Below are 20,143 nucleotides of genomic sequence, written 5' to 3' on the forward strand. Positions count from 1 at the left end.
TAAGAATTCATGGGGGGGACTTCCCTGGCGGTCCAGTGGTTAGGACTCTGCGCTTCCACCGCAGGAGCCCAGGTTCCATCCCTAGTGGGGGAACTAAGATCCCACAAGCGCCGCGGTGCGGCGGAGAGAGGAAAAAAAAAAAGTCATGGGGAAAAAGAAAACAGGGAAAATTCTTTCTCCCTAAAACCTTTACTTAACACACATGTAAAAAAGAATAGTCTTGTAAAACGTTTCTAAAATCGAAAATTAAGCTCCAGTGATCACATTCTGACCTTACATTTCTAGTTTCCGTAATTGTGCAGCAGGGCATTTGGGCGGTCCCGAAATTCAGCTTTCCATTCAGCCACTCTTGCCGCGCTTTCTCCCTCCGCCCTTTCGATCCCGCCCACTTCCGGCAGAGGCGTCCACAGCGCAGGCGCAACTCCTGGAGCCATTCACCGACCTCCTGGTCTAGTGCCGAGGTACACGCATGTGCAAGAGAGGGGCGGGGCTGGTTAATTGGGAGGGAGAAGGCAGGTCCACGGAACTCACGCGACTGTCTCCGCCCACCTAAATAGGCAGGAACAGCCGAGAGCAGCCTCAGGGTTAAGGCAGCGCACGCGCACTGAGTGAGGAACGTGGCGAGGAACGAGGGCAAGCCTTTACGCACGCTCATTTAAATGAGGCAAGCAGCTTCTCGCGTCAGTTCTTAACCCGCCTCCTTTCTGTTTTACCCGCCTCTGACTTTTAAAGGGCCAGAGTTCTTTTTCACCGAATTGCTGTTTAAAAAAAATTTTTTTGAGAGCCTTCTGTGTGCCGGGCCCAGCTTACATTGTCTTCTGTGTGCATTTTCCAATTTTTCCTTTGTAATACGTGTGATAATTACTTTAATATGTATATTTTTGCGTAAATTTCTTTCCCCGCCCTAATTGTACCATTCCCTTGGAGGCAATTCTCTGAAATGGGAGGCAATGTGGTGTTCTGAGCAGGTCTTCCTAGGTCAAAAAGTCTAAGATTGAATCCTGGCTCAGCCACTTATTTTGCTCTTTTACTCTGGGTATCTTCCTTAACTTTTGTGAACCTAAGAGTTTGCAGATTTTTAAAATGAAGGTAAGGCTACCTACCTACCTCATAGAATTGTTGTGAAAACACACGTACATTTTTTTAAAAACTCTGTAAAGTACCAAGTACTGTGCCTCATACCAGCTATCTATTAAATATATAGTAGTCAGTAGTCGTTAAGTGGAATTAGAAAATAGCTTTATAGCTTCTGTAACATGGTTCCAGATGGTTCTTCAGGAGGATTTAACTAATTGCCAGGATGGCTAGTGGTAGGTAATGGTGCATTGTTCCCCACAGTGTTGGCAATATCACAGTCCATGATTTTTACACATTTTTCTAGTCTAGACAGTATGTAATGCATGGCAGGGTTATTTTAACTTTCATTTCTTTAATTGCTGGTGAGGTTGTGCATATTTCCTTGGGATGATTTATTAGCTGTATTTCTTTGCCTAAGAACTATTTTCAAACACCATAATTTCCACTGGCTTATCCCGGTAGACATTATGTTAGGTTCTGACAGAGCATTTCCTTGACCAACTTTAAAAAAAAAAAGGATGGGGAGCTGTGGGCAGTGAAAGGAAACCTTGCAAGGAAGGGATAAAACAAGAGATCAGAGCTCATCCCTGAAAGCAGCACTGTCCAATAGAACTTTCTATGGTAAAGGAAATGTTCTGTATCTGCGCTGTCCCCTAGGAGAGCCAGTTGCCACAAGTGCCTACTGGATACTTGGAACGTGGCTACTACAACTGAGGAATTGACTTTTTACTTTTATAAAATCCTTTGATGGCATAACCCTAGAGATTAAGAAAGGAGAGAAAGAAGAGGAAAAGAGGGGTCCCATAGAGTCACTCAGAAGTGACCTCATCCTGTTTGGGGAAGGAAAAGCACCTCTTACTGAGGAGGCTGTAAAACATTTAGGATCTAGTCTCTTATGGTCTTACATCTTGACCTTAGGATTGATTTCTAGCACTACTGTGCTGTAGGTAAGTGGCTCAGTTGAGCACAGCTGTATTTGAACAACTTTGATCCCCTAGTGTGGTAAATGGACCCAGAGGTGACCATTTGTAAAAAATTTGAAAAAATATTTCCATTGTTCCACTTTCAAAAATATTGCTTTTGTTAAACCCAATGTTTAATTTTTCTTGTAATACATTTTGTTAACCTGTGTAAAAGGATTAAATTTCATTATGGTTTTTAAAATGCTATTTTTATGTGAATTTAAGTGCAGCCACATATTGTTTTTTAAAACCATATGGTTTACCACTAATTTCCCAAAGTTGCAATAAACTCTAAAAAGAAAAAAAAAGGTGGCCTCATATATACGATGGGACTCAAATTTAGACTTTTGGCATCGTTCCCAAGAGAGAGTCCCAGAGAGTCAGTTGTGACAAGAATGGTTTGCAAAAATCTATCAAGCTATGCACTGAGGATATTTCCACTTTTATGTATGTATTTTATACTTCAGCAAAAATTTAAATAACATTTTCTGCACTTTGTGTTACCCTCTTTAGGCATTTCTCTGATTTTTAATTTAGCAGAAGTCTCAAAAAAAAAAAAAAAGTGGCCTGTGACTCTCTCTGGACATCTGAGAGCCCCTAGAGGGCGCTCGTTCTGCACCGGAGACTTTTAAAAACTGCTTTATTGAGAGAATTCACCATACACTTCACCCGTTTAAAATGTACAACTCGATGGTTCTTAGTATATTCACAGAGTTATGCACCCTTCATCACAGTCAATTTTAGAATATTTTCATCACTGCAAAAAACAAACAAACAAACCTGCCCTTTAACTATCACCTTCCCATCTCCCCATCTCCCCCTTCCCAAAGTAACCACTAATCTACTTTCTGTCTCTATAGATTTGCCTGTCCTGGACATTTCATATGAATGGAAACAAACAACGTATGACCTTTTGTGTCTGGTGTCTGGCTTCTCTCACTTAGCGTAATGTTTTCGAGGTTCATCCATGTTGTAGCCTGTGTCAGTATTTCATTCCTTTTTATGGCTGAATAATATTCCACTGTATGGATAGATGACATTTTTTATCCATTCCATTCTCTTTTTTTTTTTTTTTTTGGCCATGCCATTCGGCTTGTGGGATCTTAGTTCCCTAACCAGGGATTGAACCCGGGCCCCCTACAGTGGAAACATGGAGTCTTAACAACTGGGCCTCCAGGGAAGTCCCAATTCTAGCCATTCAAATCTGGCAAGTAATTATCAGAAGGGTGTACGGGACAGAAGACCTCAAGCTTGATGTTCCTGGCACTTCGGTGTTAAGGAGTGGCCAGTCCATAGCACCTGCTCAGGAGCTTGTGAGTTATGCTACCAAATTCTGACTCCATAAGGAGAATAATCTCATAGATTTGTAACCTGCCCATCCAGATTGCCTGCCGAGGCAGATAAACGTTAACCTGCCCCAGATTCTTCTCTAGGGGACAGTCCTTGCTTCCCCTGAGCCAGGGTTTGATTAGTGGTTGTAAAAGGGCTTCTTGGAGGGGTGGGACTGAGGCTTGAGGCTGTGTCTTAGCCTGGCCTTGGGAGAGAGAAAACTAGACCATTGAGGTGCCACTCAGCGGGTGGCAGGGCAGCTCTGGACAAAGCCACAGCACAGGGATAGTTTGCACCAGGATAGAACCTGCTGGAACAGCTGGCCAGGTACGTGAGTAGGAGAGGAGAATGCCTTGAGGAGAACCACAGCATCTGGGGCGTGACTGGCCCTGGGCAGACTCCGGACCCTAGGTGAGCCAGTCATGAATTTGGGATTGGAATTTGGAAAGAGCCAATTAATTTCTGTGAGTGTTTGGAACCGAACCGAGGTGGAACTGTGAGCATGAGAAAGCTGATTGGCAGAATGAGAAAGATGAAGGAGACATGGAGAGAGAGAGAGAGAATGGCTTTGCTGTTGGCAGCTTTCCAACACTCTTGTATCCTTAATAAATTTCCTTAATTAGATAGTGTGAGATGGTTCTCTACCTGCAACCAAATGAACCTTGGATAAGGCATTAAGATACACTGTATAGAGGGGTGGGATAGGGAGGGTGGGAGGGAGGGAGACGCAAGAGGGAAGAGATATGGGAACATATGTATATGTATAACTGATTCACTTTGTTATAAAGCAGAAACTAACACACCATTGTAAAGCAATTATACCCCAATAAAGATGTTAAAAAAAAAAAGATACACTGTATAAGGTCTATGTCAATTACCTTCTAATGAGACAGAGAGACACCCAACAAATTAACTACAAATGATGTGATACATGTGGAAATTAGAGCAAAATTCCCATTCCAGTGGGAGTGAAGAGCAAAGCAGTGAAGGGGAGCCCACTGGTAATCAAAGAAAAGCCATCAGAACAAGACTTTTTTCTATGAGATGGGTAAAGAGCTTTAAAAATAATACTCAATGTGGGCAAAGGGTAAAGATGGGGGAAAAAACAGACACTCTTCTATTCTGTGTATGGAACTGATACAATCTTTCAGGAGGGCAATTTGGTGACATATATCAAGAGTTCAAAAATGCTCACACCCTTTGACCCACAATTCTGTCTCTAAGAATATTTCCTAAGGAAATAAGCTGCGATGCATAACCACATTTAAACGGAAGGACATTCATCAGATCAACATTTCTAATGGGGAACATAGGCAATAAATCTGATGCCCATCACCAAGAGACTGGTGAAGAAATTATTCAGGTATTAAAATGATGTTCTTGAATGAATTTCATCATGGAAAAGCTGTGCCATTCTCTGGGTCCGTTGTGTTTCTTCTATGGTCACAAGTTGGCTCCAGTTTTGTAAAAAAGAAAAAATGTATATATAATATATGATTTGTTAAGGAATTTCTTCCAGTAGAAACTGGCTAATAGACGGGGGGGGGCGGGGGGGTAGTAAGTTAAAAAGCCAAGTGAGTGCAGCCTGATCCTGAGGGGAACTCTAGAGCAAAAATTATACCTCAACAAATATTCTGGGAATTCCCTGGCGGTCCAGTGGTTAGGGCTCCACGCCTCCACTGCAGGGGGCATGGGTTCAATGATCCTTGGTCGGGTAAGATCCCTGCAAATGGCCTGGCACAACCAAAAAAAAAATTTTTTTTTTTTGGCTTCAAAGAGACAGACAATAAATAAGGGGTGTGTGTCTGTGTGTGCGTGTAGTGCTACAGAGAACGTGAAACGGGAATGAGGTTGGGAAAGAGGAAAACATTTCAGAAAGTATATATGGAGATTCCAATTTTATTTTATTTATTTATTTATATTTTTTATAAATTTGTTTATTTATTTTTGGCTGCGTTGGATGTCCGTTGCTGCGCGCGGGCTTTTCACTAGTTGCGGTGAGCGGTGGCCACTCTTCGTTGCGGTGCGCAGCCTTCTCATTGCAGTGGCCTCTCATGTTGTGGAGCACGGGCCCTAGGCACGTGGGCCTCAGTAGTTGTGGCACGCAGGCTTCAGTAGTTGTGGCTCGCGGGCTCTAGAGCACAGACTCAGTAGTTGTGGTGCATGGGCTTCGTTGCTCTGCGGCATGTGGGATCTTCCCGGACCAGGGCTCGAACCTGTGTCTCCTGCATTGGCAGGCGGATTCTCAACGAACCTGTGTCTCCTGCATTGGCAGGCGGATTCTCAACCACTGCGCCACCAGGGAAGCCCGAAGTTTCCAATTTTAAATAGGGTGGTCCAGACACTCGTACTGAGGTGATCTGAATAAAGCCCTGGAGGGCAGGGCGTGATGCAGGCCGCTATTTGGAGGAAGAAATGGCCTGGCAGAGGGCACAGAAGAGGCAAAGGCCCTGAGGCAGGAACACGCCTAGCATTTTCCAGGAACCACAAGGAAGCAAGTGTGAGGCTAGAGCAGAGTGGGACTGGGCGCACAGAGTAGGGGACAAACTCAGAGAGGAAAGGGGAGGGAGGTGAGCAAATGACGCAGCGCTTTGAAGACACTGTAGGCACTGTGGCTTTTACTCTGAGTGGTCAGGGGAGCCACTGTAGGGAAGTGAGCTGAGGAATGACTTGGGCCGACTCGTGTCTATATAAATCGTATGCATCTTCCGGTGTGTAGGGGCAATATAGCTTCCCTCAGATTCTCAGAGGAGTCTAATAAACCATCACAAAACAAAGAACACGTGTAATGTTGGCTTTCCCTTTAATTTTGCCCCTTTGTCTTTGCAACAAGGCAGAAAAGCCTTTGACACTTTCCTGCCAGCATCGGGCGTGGTATTTGCTCTGGGGAAACCGGGACGGGAGGGAAGCGGGGGTGGGGAGGGCAGTAACCTCCCGGGGCATACCGTGGGCTCCGCGGATATCAGGTCTCCCGGGCTCGCCCACCAGTCTTTGGCCACCGGGCCGGTGCACCAGTCAGTACTCGACCTCCGCAGGCCCGAAGACGTCCTTCCTCGTCGCGGGAGGATCTACAGCCTTCCCCACACGCGGCCCCGAGCTCACAGTCTCCGCAGGAAGGGGCGGGCCCTGCCGGCCGGCTTTGCTGGGGCCCCGCGTTGCCATAGGGACCCTGGCAGGGCTTGGGACGCCGGAACGCGCGCTGCGGACGATTGAGGCTGGAGGCTGCGGGCGGCGACTCCACCGCTCTCGGCCCAGGACTCCAGATGCAGGATCCGCCCCGCAGGAGAGAGCAGGTGAGCCGGCGTAGGTGTGACGAGGCGCGGGCCAGCGACTGACCCCCAGCCGTCTGGGCCCCGCTCCTTCCACCTTCCATGGTGGTAATTATTGTTATTCAGTATCAAAACAACACGAGTAGAGTACGCGCACCGAGTGGCAAAGCCTTCTTCCCCGCCCCCCCCGCCTTTTTTTTTTTCTGGCCACGCATCGTGGCTTGCGGCCACGATCTAACTCGCGCCCTGGCTGTGAAAACACCTAGTCCTATCCTAACCACTGGACCGCCAGGGGATTCCCCAAACCTTTCTTTTCCTATCAGGAGCTCTATGTATTAAGACCACGACCTCCTCTAGGGTAGCATCTACGTTCCTGAAAGTGTGGGACAGAGGATGAGTTACACTGATGAAGCATTAAGTATCACCCAATGATATCGTAAGGAAGTTATTAGATTCTGGGTTCTCTTACGGTTCTGAGTAAACCAAGGAGAAAGTGTCAGTTTGGGGCTAATATGGCATTAACACCTTTCTGAACATTTGCTAATCTCAACTGTAAGCCCCAGTGTCTAGCTGAGACTTAAGTAATGTTTGCAAAATCTTCCTTGGATAAACGTATTTACGTTTTAAGTGAATTAACTTCAATATAAAGATGAATCATAGTACACATGGTACATGCAAATGGGAGAAAAAAGGAAAACATTAAATTTAGGACCTGAGACTGTTTCCCTCTACCCAGTTTTCACCCTGGCTGTCTTCCTTGCCTGGAGTGACTTTCCCAATTCCTAGGCATGATTGTCAAAATACATACTAGCCAGTACAGTTGGCCAGCTTAGTCAGAATCACTGAGGCCCCTGCTGTGGCCCTACAGGGAACTCCTTGATAAGCAGGGCCCAATGCAAAATGAAAATGTGAGGCAGTAGCTCATACAGTATTAAGAATTTCAAAACAGCGACAGAGCCGAGACCAAGTACACACCCCTCTAAGGACCAGGCCCTGTGCAACTGTTCAGGTTGCACACCTGTGATGCTGGTCCTGGGTGGGTGGGTGCTTGGGACACCAAGATCTCCTGAAACCTGCTCAGCCCTGAGGTCATTCTCATTGGTCAATACCTCTGCCTGGGAATTCTCTGGCAGTCCAGTGGTTAGGACTTCGTGCTTCCACTGCAGGGGGCCTGGGTTCTTTCCCTAGTGGGGGAACTAAGATTCCGAAGGCCAACTCGGTGCGGCAAACAAAAACAAAAAAGACTTCTGCCTGCTGATGGTTAAATAGTTCACTCTAGTCCCCCACCCCCATCCCCTCATTCCCCCATCCCTCCACTCCTCCACCCCCATCCTTGGCTGCTAGCACTGCTTGAGTGTGTGTGTGTGTGTATTTCCCATCTATGGAGCAGGATAGATGGTACCTGCTGAGGGGAAAGAGAGATCCCCAGATTTGGAGACCATCTTTGTCACCTTGCACAAGTCCCCTGGAGACAAACAAATAGACATGAATGTCTGCACTGGGGACATGAAGCGCATAGATGGGGGGATCCCAGTCTGGGGAGAGACCCAAAGTCTCTCTGCAACCCCACCAGGCAGGGTGGGGAGGAGAACCCTGGTCTGATGAAAAACACCTAACCAGGCAGACAGGAAGAGTACCTGGGCAGAGGGCAGAGGGCAGAGGGCAGAGGCAGAGGCAGAGGGTGATCAACCATCCTGGTGCGCCTGGGACTGTTCCAGCTTTAGCACTGAAAGTCCAATGTCCTAGGAAGCCCCTCAGTCCCGGGCAAACCGGTACAGGGGGTCTCCCAAGAGGCAGTCTCTTTAGTTGAGGGGCTCTCCTGACAGCTCACAACCCCCTGCCATCCTGTCCACCAGGCATTCTAGGCTTTTCTACCATCCTGTCCACCAGGCATAGGGGGCGGGACCCAGGGGGCTAAAGTGTTGGGTGTTGAGCCAGTGGTGGTAGAGGGGGTGCCCCTGTGGGCTGTGCCATCACGGCTGTCTGCCAGCCCAGACAGAGTGGCCTGGCTAGGCCCCAACTCCCCAGAGTGGGTTGTAGTGTTCACAACTGAGGGCTCCAGGCCCGCATCCACTCTGGTTGGTCATACTGGTTATTAAATATGTGACTTTCACCCTCTCCCCCGGGGCAGCTTCTTCCTGATGTCATCACAAACCCCTCTGCCCTGTTGGTTTCCCTGGGTTCCCATCCCAAGCAATTGTGCCATCAGATCCCCCACCCCAAGGGGCCCCTGGAGAGGAAGGGAAGAGAGAGCCTCCCAGGGGGGTCAGTCCAGCACAAAAGAAAACCCCGCAAGGGCTGCTCATCTGCCCTGGGGACTCAGAACACACGTGACTCGTCCCACTTGACCTCAGACAGGTGTCTCCCTGGGAAGCCCGAGGATCCTGGCATTACTTATGGCAAACTGAGCCCCTGATGTCCCTAACCCTTTGCCAGCACCCCCTGGCCCACAGAAGCAGCCACCATGCCTATCTCCAAGTGCCCGCCAAAGTCGGAGCCCCTGTGGAAAGCATGGGACCGGAAGGCCCAGAAGAACGGACTGAGGCACCAGGTGTTCGCTGTCAATGGCGATCACTATGTGGGCAAGTGGAAGGACAACCTGAAACACGGTAAGTGGGGGACCTTCGGGGGCTCAGGCGGTGAGTATGGGGTCTGGGCCATGGTGGGAAACCGGGGCCAAGGAAGCAGCTTGCATAGCTCACTGGGGATATAACATGTATCTCTGAGGAGTGAATGCTGACTTGGACCAACCAGGGGCCTCCTCCTGCTGGGGTTCTGGAACCCAACTCGGCCCTGGCTTCAGCTGAGCAAAGGGACCAGTAGGGGACAGAGCAGTCTTTAGGCACCAGCCACAGCCTCAGCCGGGACTCTCAGGACACCAGCTCATTCTCTACCTCTGACACCTGGGCTAAGCATGGGGCTGGCTAGCAGGAGGAAAAGGTGGCCCCCAGAAAGCAGCTTGCAACTGGGATTCTGGTCTTCAAATTCAGCCCTTCAAACCAGTAGGGGGCGAGGGAGGACACCCGCTATCCCCCACCCCCTACCCCCCCACCCCCTATACTTCCACCCCCCACCCCAAGTGGCTGGGGCTCTGACTTTAACTGGGCTGGGCTCAGTTTAACTAGCAGGAAGTACGGGGCTCTTTGTGATACAAACTAAGCCCTGAAGAAAAAAAATAAGTTTTTATTCAAAAAAGGTGTTATGGCTTCTCAGTCCAGTCTTGCAATTCCAAACTCTCTGCTCTTAACCATTCTTCTCTCCTGCCTTCCTGCGTTAAGTGCTTGAGTCCATAAAGCTGGGTCAGAATCTCAGCTCCAGTAACTATGACCTTGAGAGATCTACTACACTACTCCGAGCCCCAGTCTCCCCATCTGTAAAATGGGAATAATACCTATCTGTTAAGAGATGACATCTATCAAGTATTTAGCCAAGAGTCTGTGCAGAAGGGAACTTCTGGAGTGTTCTCGGAGGGCTGACCATGGCAGGGATCACTACTTAGAGCTTCCTTGCCCAAGAAGGCCCCCAAAGTTGACCTCACCCAGTGTGTAACACAACGCCCCCCCTCAGCACTGACTTAAAGGCCAGGGTTCAAGCAGCTGCTTGGAGCTCTGTGTGCGGTTAAAGATGTCTGCCTGCATGTTTCAATCCTGTGGGCAGCCTGTGGTGTGGACAGAGCCCTGGACTTGGAGTCAGGACCCTGAAGTTCTGAGCCTGGCTCTATTACTGAGTAGCTGTGTGACTTTGGGTAAGTCATTTCCCATTCTCTGGACTTGGCTGCCCTACCTGTGATATGACCTTGTGGGCTGGTGTGGCCCTCTGAGTCCTTCTGTGTGAGTCCTGCCTCCCCTCAGACCCTGGAGGCATAGAGCTGATGGGGCTGGGGCTGCAGAAAGCAGATCTGTCAGAGAACCCAGGTCCAATGCCCCCTCTCTTGACTCACCTTTTGACCACGCTGAAGTGGGCTGCTGTAGTATAAGCAGGCTGGAAGCAGTCAAGAGAGCCGTCATTCAGGGCAAGGATAGGGTGGCCCCAGTGGTTACCCAGACCACTCACTCCACTAATACTCATTGTGCTCCTAGTCTGTGCCAGGCTCTACACCGGGCATCTGGAAGAATCCCAACACTCAGGGTCCTTCCAGTCTCACTGACAACCTGCACAGTAGGTAATGTCCCATTTTACAGATGAGGAAACTGGGGCTCAGAGAGAGGAAGTGACTTACTCAAGGCCACACAGCTAAAAGTGGTATCATCAGGATGTAAAGGGGACCAGAGAGAAGCCACGAAAGGAGCCATGAGAACATGTTTGAGCCGAGCCCAGAGGATGAAAATGATTAGCCAGGGAGGGGGGAGCATGTCTTCTAGATAGTGGAATCAGAGATGGGGGGGTGTTTTTCACTATTACCTCTTGTTCAAGGAAGGGACTGGAAGCCAGTGGGCTGGAACACAGAGAAGGAGGGGAGAAAGGGGCAGGTTAAGAGGGCCAATCGTATAGGGCCTCTTAGGCCTTGGTAAGTTCTGCCTTCATCTGGGAGACAAACAGTCTCATTGGACCAACTTGGTCACATGCCCTTCACTGAACCAGTCACAGAGGCCTGGGTGGATAGAATACACTGATTGGCTAGGCTTGCCAGGAGAAGTCAGCCCCATGCAAACCTGAAGGACTGAGAGGGAGGGCTGTGTCCCCAAAGGAAATAAACTAGAAGAAGGACAGATGTAAACAACCCTTCATCCCTTGCAATGTGACTGGACCCCACCTCAAGGGCAAAAATCATTGATATCATCTTTTCTATTTGCAGGCATTGTCCTAAGTGTTCTACATATATTAATGAATTTAGTGAACAGAACAACCCCATGAGATACTCTTATCCCCATTTTGCAGATGAGGAACCTGAGGCCCAGAGAGTTAAGTTACTTGCACTAGATCAAAAAGCTCACAGGGACAATGTTGGATTTGTTCCTGAGCTACCAAGGACCAAGACATGAGTTGGCGTGCATAGGTACTCCGCAAATATTGTATTCATCTCTTTGTTCAATAAATATTGGTCACCTACAACATGCCAGACACTGTTCTTCCGTGCTGGATAGAGAGCAGTGAACAGAACAGACCAGTCTGTGCTCTTGTGGAGCGCACATTCTCCTGGAAGAGACAGACAATAGACAATAAATGATAAATAAGTGAATTATCTATTATGTTAAGAGCTGACAAGTGATATAGAAAGAAACAGAACAGGGTAAGGGATTAAAAGAAGCTTATATGGAATAATTTTAAACGGGATGGTCAGGGTAGGCCTCATTGAGAAAATGAGATTTCAGCAAAGACTTGCAGGAGGTAGGGAGTGAGCAAATATAGAGGGAAGAGTTTTCCAGGCTAAAGGAGAAGCAGGTACAAAAGCCCTGAGGCGAAAGCATAACAGGTGGGTTCCAAGAACAGCATGGAAACCACAGTGGTTGGAGGGCAGAATGGAAAACGGGAGTGGAGGACACAGAGGGGTTGGAGTAGTAGGAGATGGGTCTCCATGTGTGTTCAGGAGAACTGAAGAAATATGCAGAACATTTTCTAAAAATCCTGACCATCTGGTGTATCCATTCAGTATTATTAAAAGATGAAGCTTGGGACTTCCCTGGTGGCACAATGGTTAAGAATCCACCTGCCAATGCAGGGGACACGGGTTCAAGCCCTGGTCCAGGAAGATCCCACATGCCACGGAGCAACTAAGCCCATGCACCACAACTACTGAGCCTGCGCGCCACAACTACTGAGCCCGTGTGCTACAAGTACTGAAGCCTGCGTGCCTAGAGCCCGTGCTCTGCAACAAGAGAAGCCACTGCAATGAGAAGCCTGCACACCACAACGAAGAGTAGCCCCCGTTCACCACAACTAGAGAAAGCCCGCGCGCAGCAACAAAGACCCAATGCAACCAAAAATAAATAAATTAAAATTAAAAAAAAGACGAAGCTGAAACACTGAAGAGGCAGATTTCTAGTTGGGGTCTGCTATGTCAGTTTGGCTTCAGGGCAAAGGGCTGTAGAAATAGAACTTTTGGGGGGTTTTCCTGGGTGCTGGGGGTCTGGAGACCGGGCACAGACCCTGACCCAGTTCTTGAGAATTGTCCAGTCTAGGGGCCCCTGAGGCCCAGACAGACACAGCACCTGCCTCCCGGCATCCCCAGCCCCATAAAGGCCATGTCTACCATGTTGGCTCATCTTTGTGTCCCTAGGGAAAGGAACACAGGTCTGGAGGAAGAATGGAGCCATCTATGAGGGGGACTGGAAATTTGGGAAGAGAGATGGCTATGGCACACTCAGCCTTTCTGACCAAGAGACCGGAAAGTACAGGAGAGTCTACTCAGGCTGGTGGAAAGGCGATAAGAAATGTGTGAGTGGTTCCCATCATGCCCTGGGGTGTGGGCCAGGCTGAAAGCAGGCTGTGTGTGTGTGTGGGGAGGTGGGGAGCAGTCAGAGAGGCCTGGGAGAAAAGGGTGGGGGGATCTAGGGGAGGAGAACAGGGTTGCTGTGTGAGTGGGAGAAGGAAGGGGTGGGGGAACATCAAGGCTTCTCAGAACAAAACCCAGGAAACAGGAAGCAAGAGGAGAGGGCCCAGGGAGGAGCCCATGAAACCCTGTGGCTACAAGAAGCCAGCCAGGCTGTGAGGGGCCAAAGTCTCCTCCCAACCTCCCCACTCATTTCCTGGCTTTCTTTTCTCCTGGCATCCCTTTCTGAGAACCCCCCCTTCTGTTGGGACTGGATAAGAGGTGACAGCAGGGGTTTGGAAGAGTGGGAGCAAGAAAGAAAGCAGAGGTCACACCCTTGGCCAAGAAAGGAAGGTCTTGAGGGATAGAAACCAGCCAGAGGCATGCCCCCAACCCATCAACACCTGAATCCTCACCATAGGTCGTGGAGACAGATAATAATACAGTACTGCTATCGAACAACAGCTACTGTAGCCCTGGAACATGATATATTGTAAACTCTCACATCAACAACAACAACAACATCATCATCATTATTATTATTCCCGTTTTACTGATGAGGAAACAAGCTCAGAAAGGCGCAGAAGGTGAAGCGCCTTGCTTGGGGTCACACCACTGGCAAGTTGTAGAGCCCAGCATTTCATGATCTCTACTCTCAAAATGTTAATTGGCCAGTGGGGATAAAGCTCCCCAAATAAATATTTTACATATAATATGGTGCTAGGATAGAGGTTTTTACAGAAAGTCCAGAGGCAGTTCATTAAGAATTCAGGGCAGGCTTCCTGTAGAAGGTGACACCATAAGATGCAAGGACTTAGGGAGTAAAAAAGGAGAAGAGGAAATACCAAAAGGAAGGATATAATAAACAGCAAGGTGTGTCTGCCCACAGGGGTGGGAGTGAGGCCTTGAAGGTTATGTAGGGCATGAGGATGTTGAAGAGTAGACTTGGGCTGCATAACCCAACCTCTTCCGGTGTGATCTGCGGGGAGTTTGTGGTGATTCTCTGCGGCTGCATGATAAGTGCTTATGTCCATTTTTCTGGGGAGAAAGTCCGTAGCTTTGATCTGATTGTCAGGCATCTGCGACTTTTAATAGGGTCAAATCAGAGTTGGGGAGACGGGGCAAATGTGATCGGATAGACAACGTAAAGATCCTCCTAGGAGCTGTATGGCAGATGCATGGGGTCAGGGAACAACGGGAGAGTGGAGGAGGTAGACCAGTGAGAAGGGATGAAATGATGGCGGGCTGCAGGAAGGCAGTAGCACAAGGATAGAGGAGAATGGACGGCCTGGGAGATTTTTCGATACACGACCGTCAGCTTGGATGTAGGGCTGGGGGAGGAAGCAGGGGAGAAGCCCAGGTGTGTGGCTTGGGTGCCAGGGAGGATGGTGGGAGTTCCTAGTGGTGTGGGACGCGTGAACAAGGACACCTTCGTGCTTTCAGGGCTATGGGATCCAGTTTTTCGGACCCAAGGAGTATTACGAGGGTGACTGGTGTGGCAACCAGCGCAGCGGTTGGGGCCGCATGTACTACAGCAACGGAGACATCTACGAGGGCCAGTGGTGCGACGACAAGCCGGAAGGGGAGGGCATGTTACGCCTGAGTGAGTGCTTAGCCCCACCCCAAATGGCCTGTTGATCACGCCCACCCGGCCACGCCCTCAAGTCACACTCCTCCGGGTCCCTCATGGCCACGCCCCATCAGGCCAAGTCCCCGCCTAGACCTGTTCCCACTGGGTTAAGCTGAATGACAGGACCCGGTCCTTGCCCTCAGGAAGTTTATACTCTAAAAGGGGAGCCTAACAAGAAATATAAACAATTAAGACATTGTCTTATGATCGTAATAATCATAGCCTGCACTTACACAGCCCTGAGCTCATTTAATCCACAACAATCCTATAGGATAGGTGCTCTCACCATCCTCACTTTACAAGTGAGCAAAGGCACAGAGAGGCTACGGCGTCTGCTCAAGGTTACGCAGTCTCTTCTGAGGCCAGAAGTGCTAAGGAATTCCCCTTGAAAACAGGAAGACGCGTTGGGGAATGACAAAGGAGTTGGGGTCAGGGCTGTTTAGATTGGCTTACGGTCAGAGACTGCCTCCCTGAAGAGGTGTTGTTTGAATGGAGAATGGAAGGAGGAGAAGGAAGCGGGATATGTATTGCGCTGGGGAAGAACATTCCCAGGCAGAGGAAAGAGTTCTGAGAAGCTCGCATTTGTATCAGGACTTAATCCATTCTCTACAAAGCAAACAGAGCCAGCTTTTCATAAATTGGACCTTGTCACGGCCTTGCTTTCAACCTTTCCATAGCTCCCTGTTGCCCTCAGACTCAGTTCAGAGGCCTGACTGTGGTCTGTGGGGCCCAGCATGATCTGGCCCTGCTCACCACTCCAGTTTCACCTCCCCTTTTCCCCTGGACTCCCTTCTTTTTGGCCATACTAACTTTCTTTCAATTCCTCCCACTTTCTGCCTCAGGGCCCTTGCACTGCTGTTCCCTCTTCCTGGAATAGAAAGTAGATTCCCACAGGGACTTCCCTGGTGGTCCAGTAGCTAAGACTCCACGCTCCCAATGCAGGGGGCCTGGGTTTGATCCCTGGTCAGGGAACTAGATCCCACATGCTACAAGTAAGAGTTCACATGCCACGATTAAAAAAAAAAAAAAAATTCCCGCATGCTGCAACTAAAACATCCTGCATGCCACAAGGAAGATCCCGCAGGCAGCAACAAAGATCCCATGTGACACAACTAAGACCTGGTGCAGCCAAGTAAATAAATATTAAAAAAAAAAAAAGAAGATTCCCCCAGATCTTTGCATTTGTACGTTCCACCTAAAGCACATTCTTCTCAGCACTTGCTTCCTTTCCTTCTTAGAACTAGGTGTATAATCTTGGGCGAACTACTTTGCATCTCTGTGTCTCAGTTTCCCCTCCTGTAAAATGGGAATAATGGCAGTACCCACTTCATAGGGCTATGGGGAAGATTAGATGAGGGAGTCTGTGTAAAGTGCTTAGAACAGGGCCTAGCACGCAGTAGGCTGTCGATAAAGCTAGTATCATTGCCCCTCCAGACTGTGAGCCTGCAGAAGGACTGGGAATGTGTCTGTTTTGTTCCCCACTGTTTCCCCAGTGCCTGCCATGTAGTAAGTAGATACTTTTGGTAAGGACACAAACCAGAGCCCAGTCTCCTGAAAACTCAAGATTCCAACTTCCAAAGAGATTTTTTTTTTTTTTTTTTGGCTGTGTTAGGTTTTCGTTGCTGCGAGCAGGCTTTCTCTGGTTGCGGCGAGCGGGGTCTACTTGCAGTGCATGGGCTTCTTATTGCGGTGGCTTCTCTTGTTGCAGAGCACAGGCTCTAAGCACGCAGGCTTCAGTAGTTGTGGTGCGCAGGCTCAGTAGTTGTGGCACACGGGCTCCACGGCATGTGGGATCTTCCCAGACCAGGGCTCGAACCCGTGTCCCCTGCACTGGCAGGCGGATTCTTAACCACTGTGCCACCAGGGAAGTCCCTCCAAAGAGATTTGACTAAACCAAGGCATTGGGCAGCTGGGGAGGGTTAAGGGTAGCCACTCTGTCATTCTCAATCCCCCGTGCACCCGCCTCCGTGCCTGATTTCAGTGAGCACCTTCTGTGGCCCGCACAGTGAAGGAGCTCTAAGTGCACCGTTTCTAAGGCTTGGACTCTGGAGCCGGCCAGCCTGGGTTCAAATTCTAGCTCAAGCTCTTACTAGTTGTGGGACCTTGGGCAATTAATTTCTTTACACTCTCTCTGCTTCATTTTTCTCACCTGTAAAGTAAGGAAAAAATAAAGCTTAACTAGAGTTATTGTGAAGGTTAAATGAGGTTTATATTTGTAAAACGCTTAGCATGACACGGAATAGTAAGTGCTCAGAATCAGTACATCCTTGTATGAGCTCAGCAAACTATTGGCCAAATCCAGCCCAACACGTGTTTTATATATAAAGTTTTATTGGCACACAGATGTGCTCGTTCAGTTATGTATTGTCCACAGGCTGCTTTTTTTTTTTTTAAATTAATTTATTAACTTTATTTTTGGCTGCGTTGGGTCTTTTTAAATATAAATTAATTTTTTTAAATTTAATTTTGGCTGCGTTGGGTCCTCGTTGCTGCACGCAGGCTTTCTCCAGCTGCGGCGAGCGGGGGCTACTCCCTGTTGCAGTGCGCGGGCTTCTCATTGTGGTGGCCCCTCTTGTTGTGGAGCACGGGCTCTAGGCACGTGGGCGCGCGGGCTCTAGAGCGCAGCCTCAGTAGTTGTGGCGCACGGGCTTAGTCGCTCCGCGGCATGTGGGATCCTCCCGGACCAGGGCTCCAATCCGTGTCCCCTGCACTGGCAGGCGGATTCTCAACCACTGTGCCACGAGGGAAGTCCCCACGGGCTGCTTTTGTGCTGCAATGGCAGAGTTGACCATGCGCAGCAGAGACCCTATGGCCCGCGATGCCGAAAACACTATCTGCCCCTTTGCAGAAAAGGTTTGCTGACCTCTGACCTAGAGTTCATCCAATACTCTTCTAAGTCCTGTCTGTGTATGGACTCATTTAATCTTCAGAATAATTTTATGAGTGAGGAGCTACTCTTGTCCCCGTTTTACAAATGAGGAAATGAGACAAAATGGTTCAGTGACTTGCTCAAGGTCACACGGCTGGTGAGTGTCTGAGCTGAGACATGTTGGCTTTATTATTATCATTTTTACACCACCACCACCGCGATCCAATGGGAAGTGGAATTGATTCCTGATTAAGAGCCGGGGCTCCCGATATGAACAGGATTTGGTTTGAAACCCTGCCTCTGCCACTTCCTAGTTCTGTGACCTTGTGCAAATCAGTCAAATTCCTGGAGCTTTTCAAGTTCTGTGTATAAAATGGAATCCTTCATCCTTCACAGAACTGTTTTTGTGAGAAGTGAGGTCAGAAACAGCATGGAACCAGGCACAGAGTAAGTGCAGGAAGAACATTGCCTGTCAGTATTATTAGCTATATTTTTTACAGCTAGGAAACTATGGTGCTCATCTAAGTTCCGGGAGGTAGTGGAGGTGAGATGTGAACCAGGTCTGAAGCCGGAAGTCGCTCACACCCCAGGGCTCTATGGCTTTCTGGTGGGCATGATGTCTGGCCCGGCAGTGGCAAGGGTCCAGCCCGGGTATATGTAGTCTGGCCTGGTTTTGTGGGCCAAGACCCCTGACTCCCTGTTCTTTCCCCCAGAGAACGGGAACCGCTACGAAGGCAACTGGCAGAGAGGCATGAAGAATGGGTGGGGGCGCTTCTTCCACCTGGACCATGGTCAGCTGTTTGAAGGCCTCTGGGTCGACAACATAGCCAAGTGTGGCACAATGATTGACTGTGGCCGTGACGAGGCCCCCAAGCCCACCCAGTTCCCCATTCCTGAGGTGGGAAGCTCTCCCGGATCCTGGGGCCACACGCAGCCCAGGGAGAGACAAAACAGCACCCACAGCCACACCCAGCCTGGCTGAGCCCAGCCCGGCCAGGAAACAGACAAGGTTTTGTCTTCAGTCAGGGCGACCCCAGGGAGGCTGGTAGTACCCCCCAAAGCAGGCAGCGCCCCGAAGGCTGGCAGCCTGGGCCTTCCATGCTCCCCAAACCAACCCCTGCTGCTTCCCTCCAGGTCAAAATTCTAGATCCTGATGGCGTGTTGGCAGAAGCTTTGGCCACGTTCAAGAAGACACAGGAAGAAGGAGATTGATGCCAGGTGAGAGGCGGGCACACCTGCCACCCTCTGATGTGGTCCAGGCAGCTCCTGGGGTCTCCTCTGGCCTAGGGGCTCAGGGGCTTGACCAGAGAGGGTGGGTTTCTTGCCTCCCGCAGTCCTGCTGGTCGTTTTTGCTTCCTCCCCTTCAAAACTCTTTTCCCTGCAGAAGTCCTGCCAAATCCTCCCATTTGCACCCTGGGCTTAATCGGAATGGAGTCAGGTGGTCTGCTCGCCCTGGAGGGCCCTGGGCCTCCACTTGCCTGTCTTGTGGGCCCTTGTTCAGTGCTACCCCTCCTGGTGTTGGTAATGAGTGGGGTCGAGCCCACACCTTGGAGACGCCAGCCTCGCCCACCCCACCCCGCTTGCCCCTGCAGAAAGAACACCAGCGCTTCAGGAGGAATTCAAACCGGAGTCACCCAACTGCTCGGCCCGGTGCAGCTCCCACTGGTAGAGCAAGGGGGGACTTGGGCACACACTCGGCACCCTCCGAAGGCACCTTGCTCCTCCCAGCACTGGATCATTCCTTACCAGTAGGAGGCCAGTGCTCCTCTCCCCTGCTGGCCTTGGGGACGCCTTTATTCTTGGACCCCATCCCTGAGCACCCCAGAATAAAGGAGAGCCTGGCAGCGTGAGCCCGGGGCCTGTGGTGGGTGGCCGGGGTGCGAGGGAGCCTCAGGAGGGGTTTCAGGTAGAGAAGAGGGGTCCCCATGGGTTGCATGAATTTACCTTGGGGCAGAAAGGGGTAGGTGCCTCCAGGTCTCTGATCTCTGAGATATTCCGAGAAGATAGAGCCTGCATCTGGTTACATTGGTCACTAAGATTTGGCATTAAAATGTGACCTGGCTTCTCAGCCTAACACAGGGGCTCCCAACCTTGGAATCCTGTGGGAGATTTAAAAGCTAGGAATGTCTGGATCCCATGCCCAGAGATTCTCATCTGTCTGGGGTGAGGCCTGGGCCTTCAAAAAGCTCCCCAGCTGACTCTGCAGCTGGGGCAGAGAACCTCTGACTTACTGGCTTTGTGATCCTAAGTAAGTGACCTCAGTTGCCCCATCTGTAAAATGGGACTTCAGATATCTCACAGAGGTGTTTTGAGGATTTTCTAGCAGACGTAAAAATAACAAATAACACGTACTAAGATTAGTTGTAAAGCAGATTTCTGGGAAGGGCTTTGTATAATTCTAGACAACATTCCTGCAAGATAAGAGGAACTCTTACATAATGGGTAGGAACAGGAGTTCTGCAGTGACTCCTTGAGTGTGAATCCCAGCACTGACTTACTAGCTGTGTGTTCTTGTGTATGTCACCCAACCTCTGTTCT

At 49.6% G+C, this 20,143-nt stretch overlaps 1 protein-coding gene across 1 annotated transcript; it reads left to right on the forward strand.

Moving 5' to 3' along the window:
- Nucleotides 1–9,037: 9,037 nt before the first annotated feature.
- MORN3 (MORN repeat containing 3) lies at nt 9,038–18,863 on the forward strand. Its single transcript, XM_022597890.3, has 5 exons — nt 9,038–9,246; nt 12,855–13,012; nt 14,550–14,709; nt 18,319–18,503; nt 18,740–18,863. The coding sequence occupies exons 1-5, from the start codon at nt 9,102–9,104 to the stop codon at nt 18,815–18,817; spliced, it is 726 nt and encodes a 241-aa protein (XP_022453598.1). The 5' UTR covers nt 9,038–9,101; the 3' UTR covers nt 18,818–18,863.
- Nucleotides 18,864–20,143: the final 1,280 nt, after the last annotated feature.

This window comes from Delphinapterus leucas, chromosome 14, assembly GCF_059928025.1.
Source record: "Delphinapterus leucas isolate spDelLeu-1000000601 "Yukka" chromosome 14, BTC_Dleu_Yukka2, whole genome shotgun sequence".
NCBI lineage: Eukaryota > Metazoa > Chordata > Mammalia > Artiodactyla > Monodontidae > Delphinapterus > Delphinapterus leucas.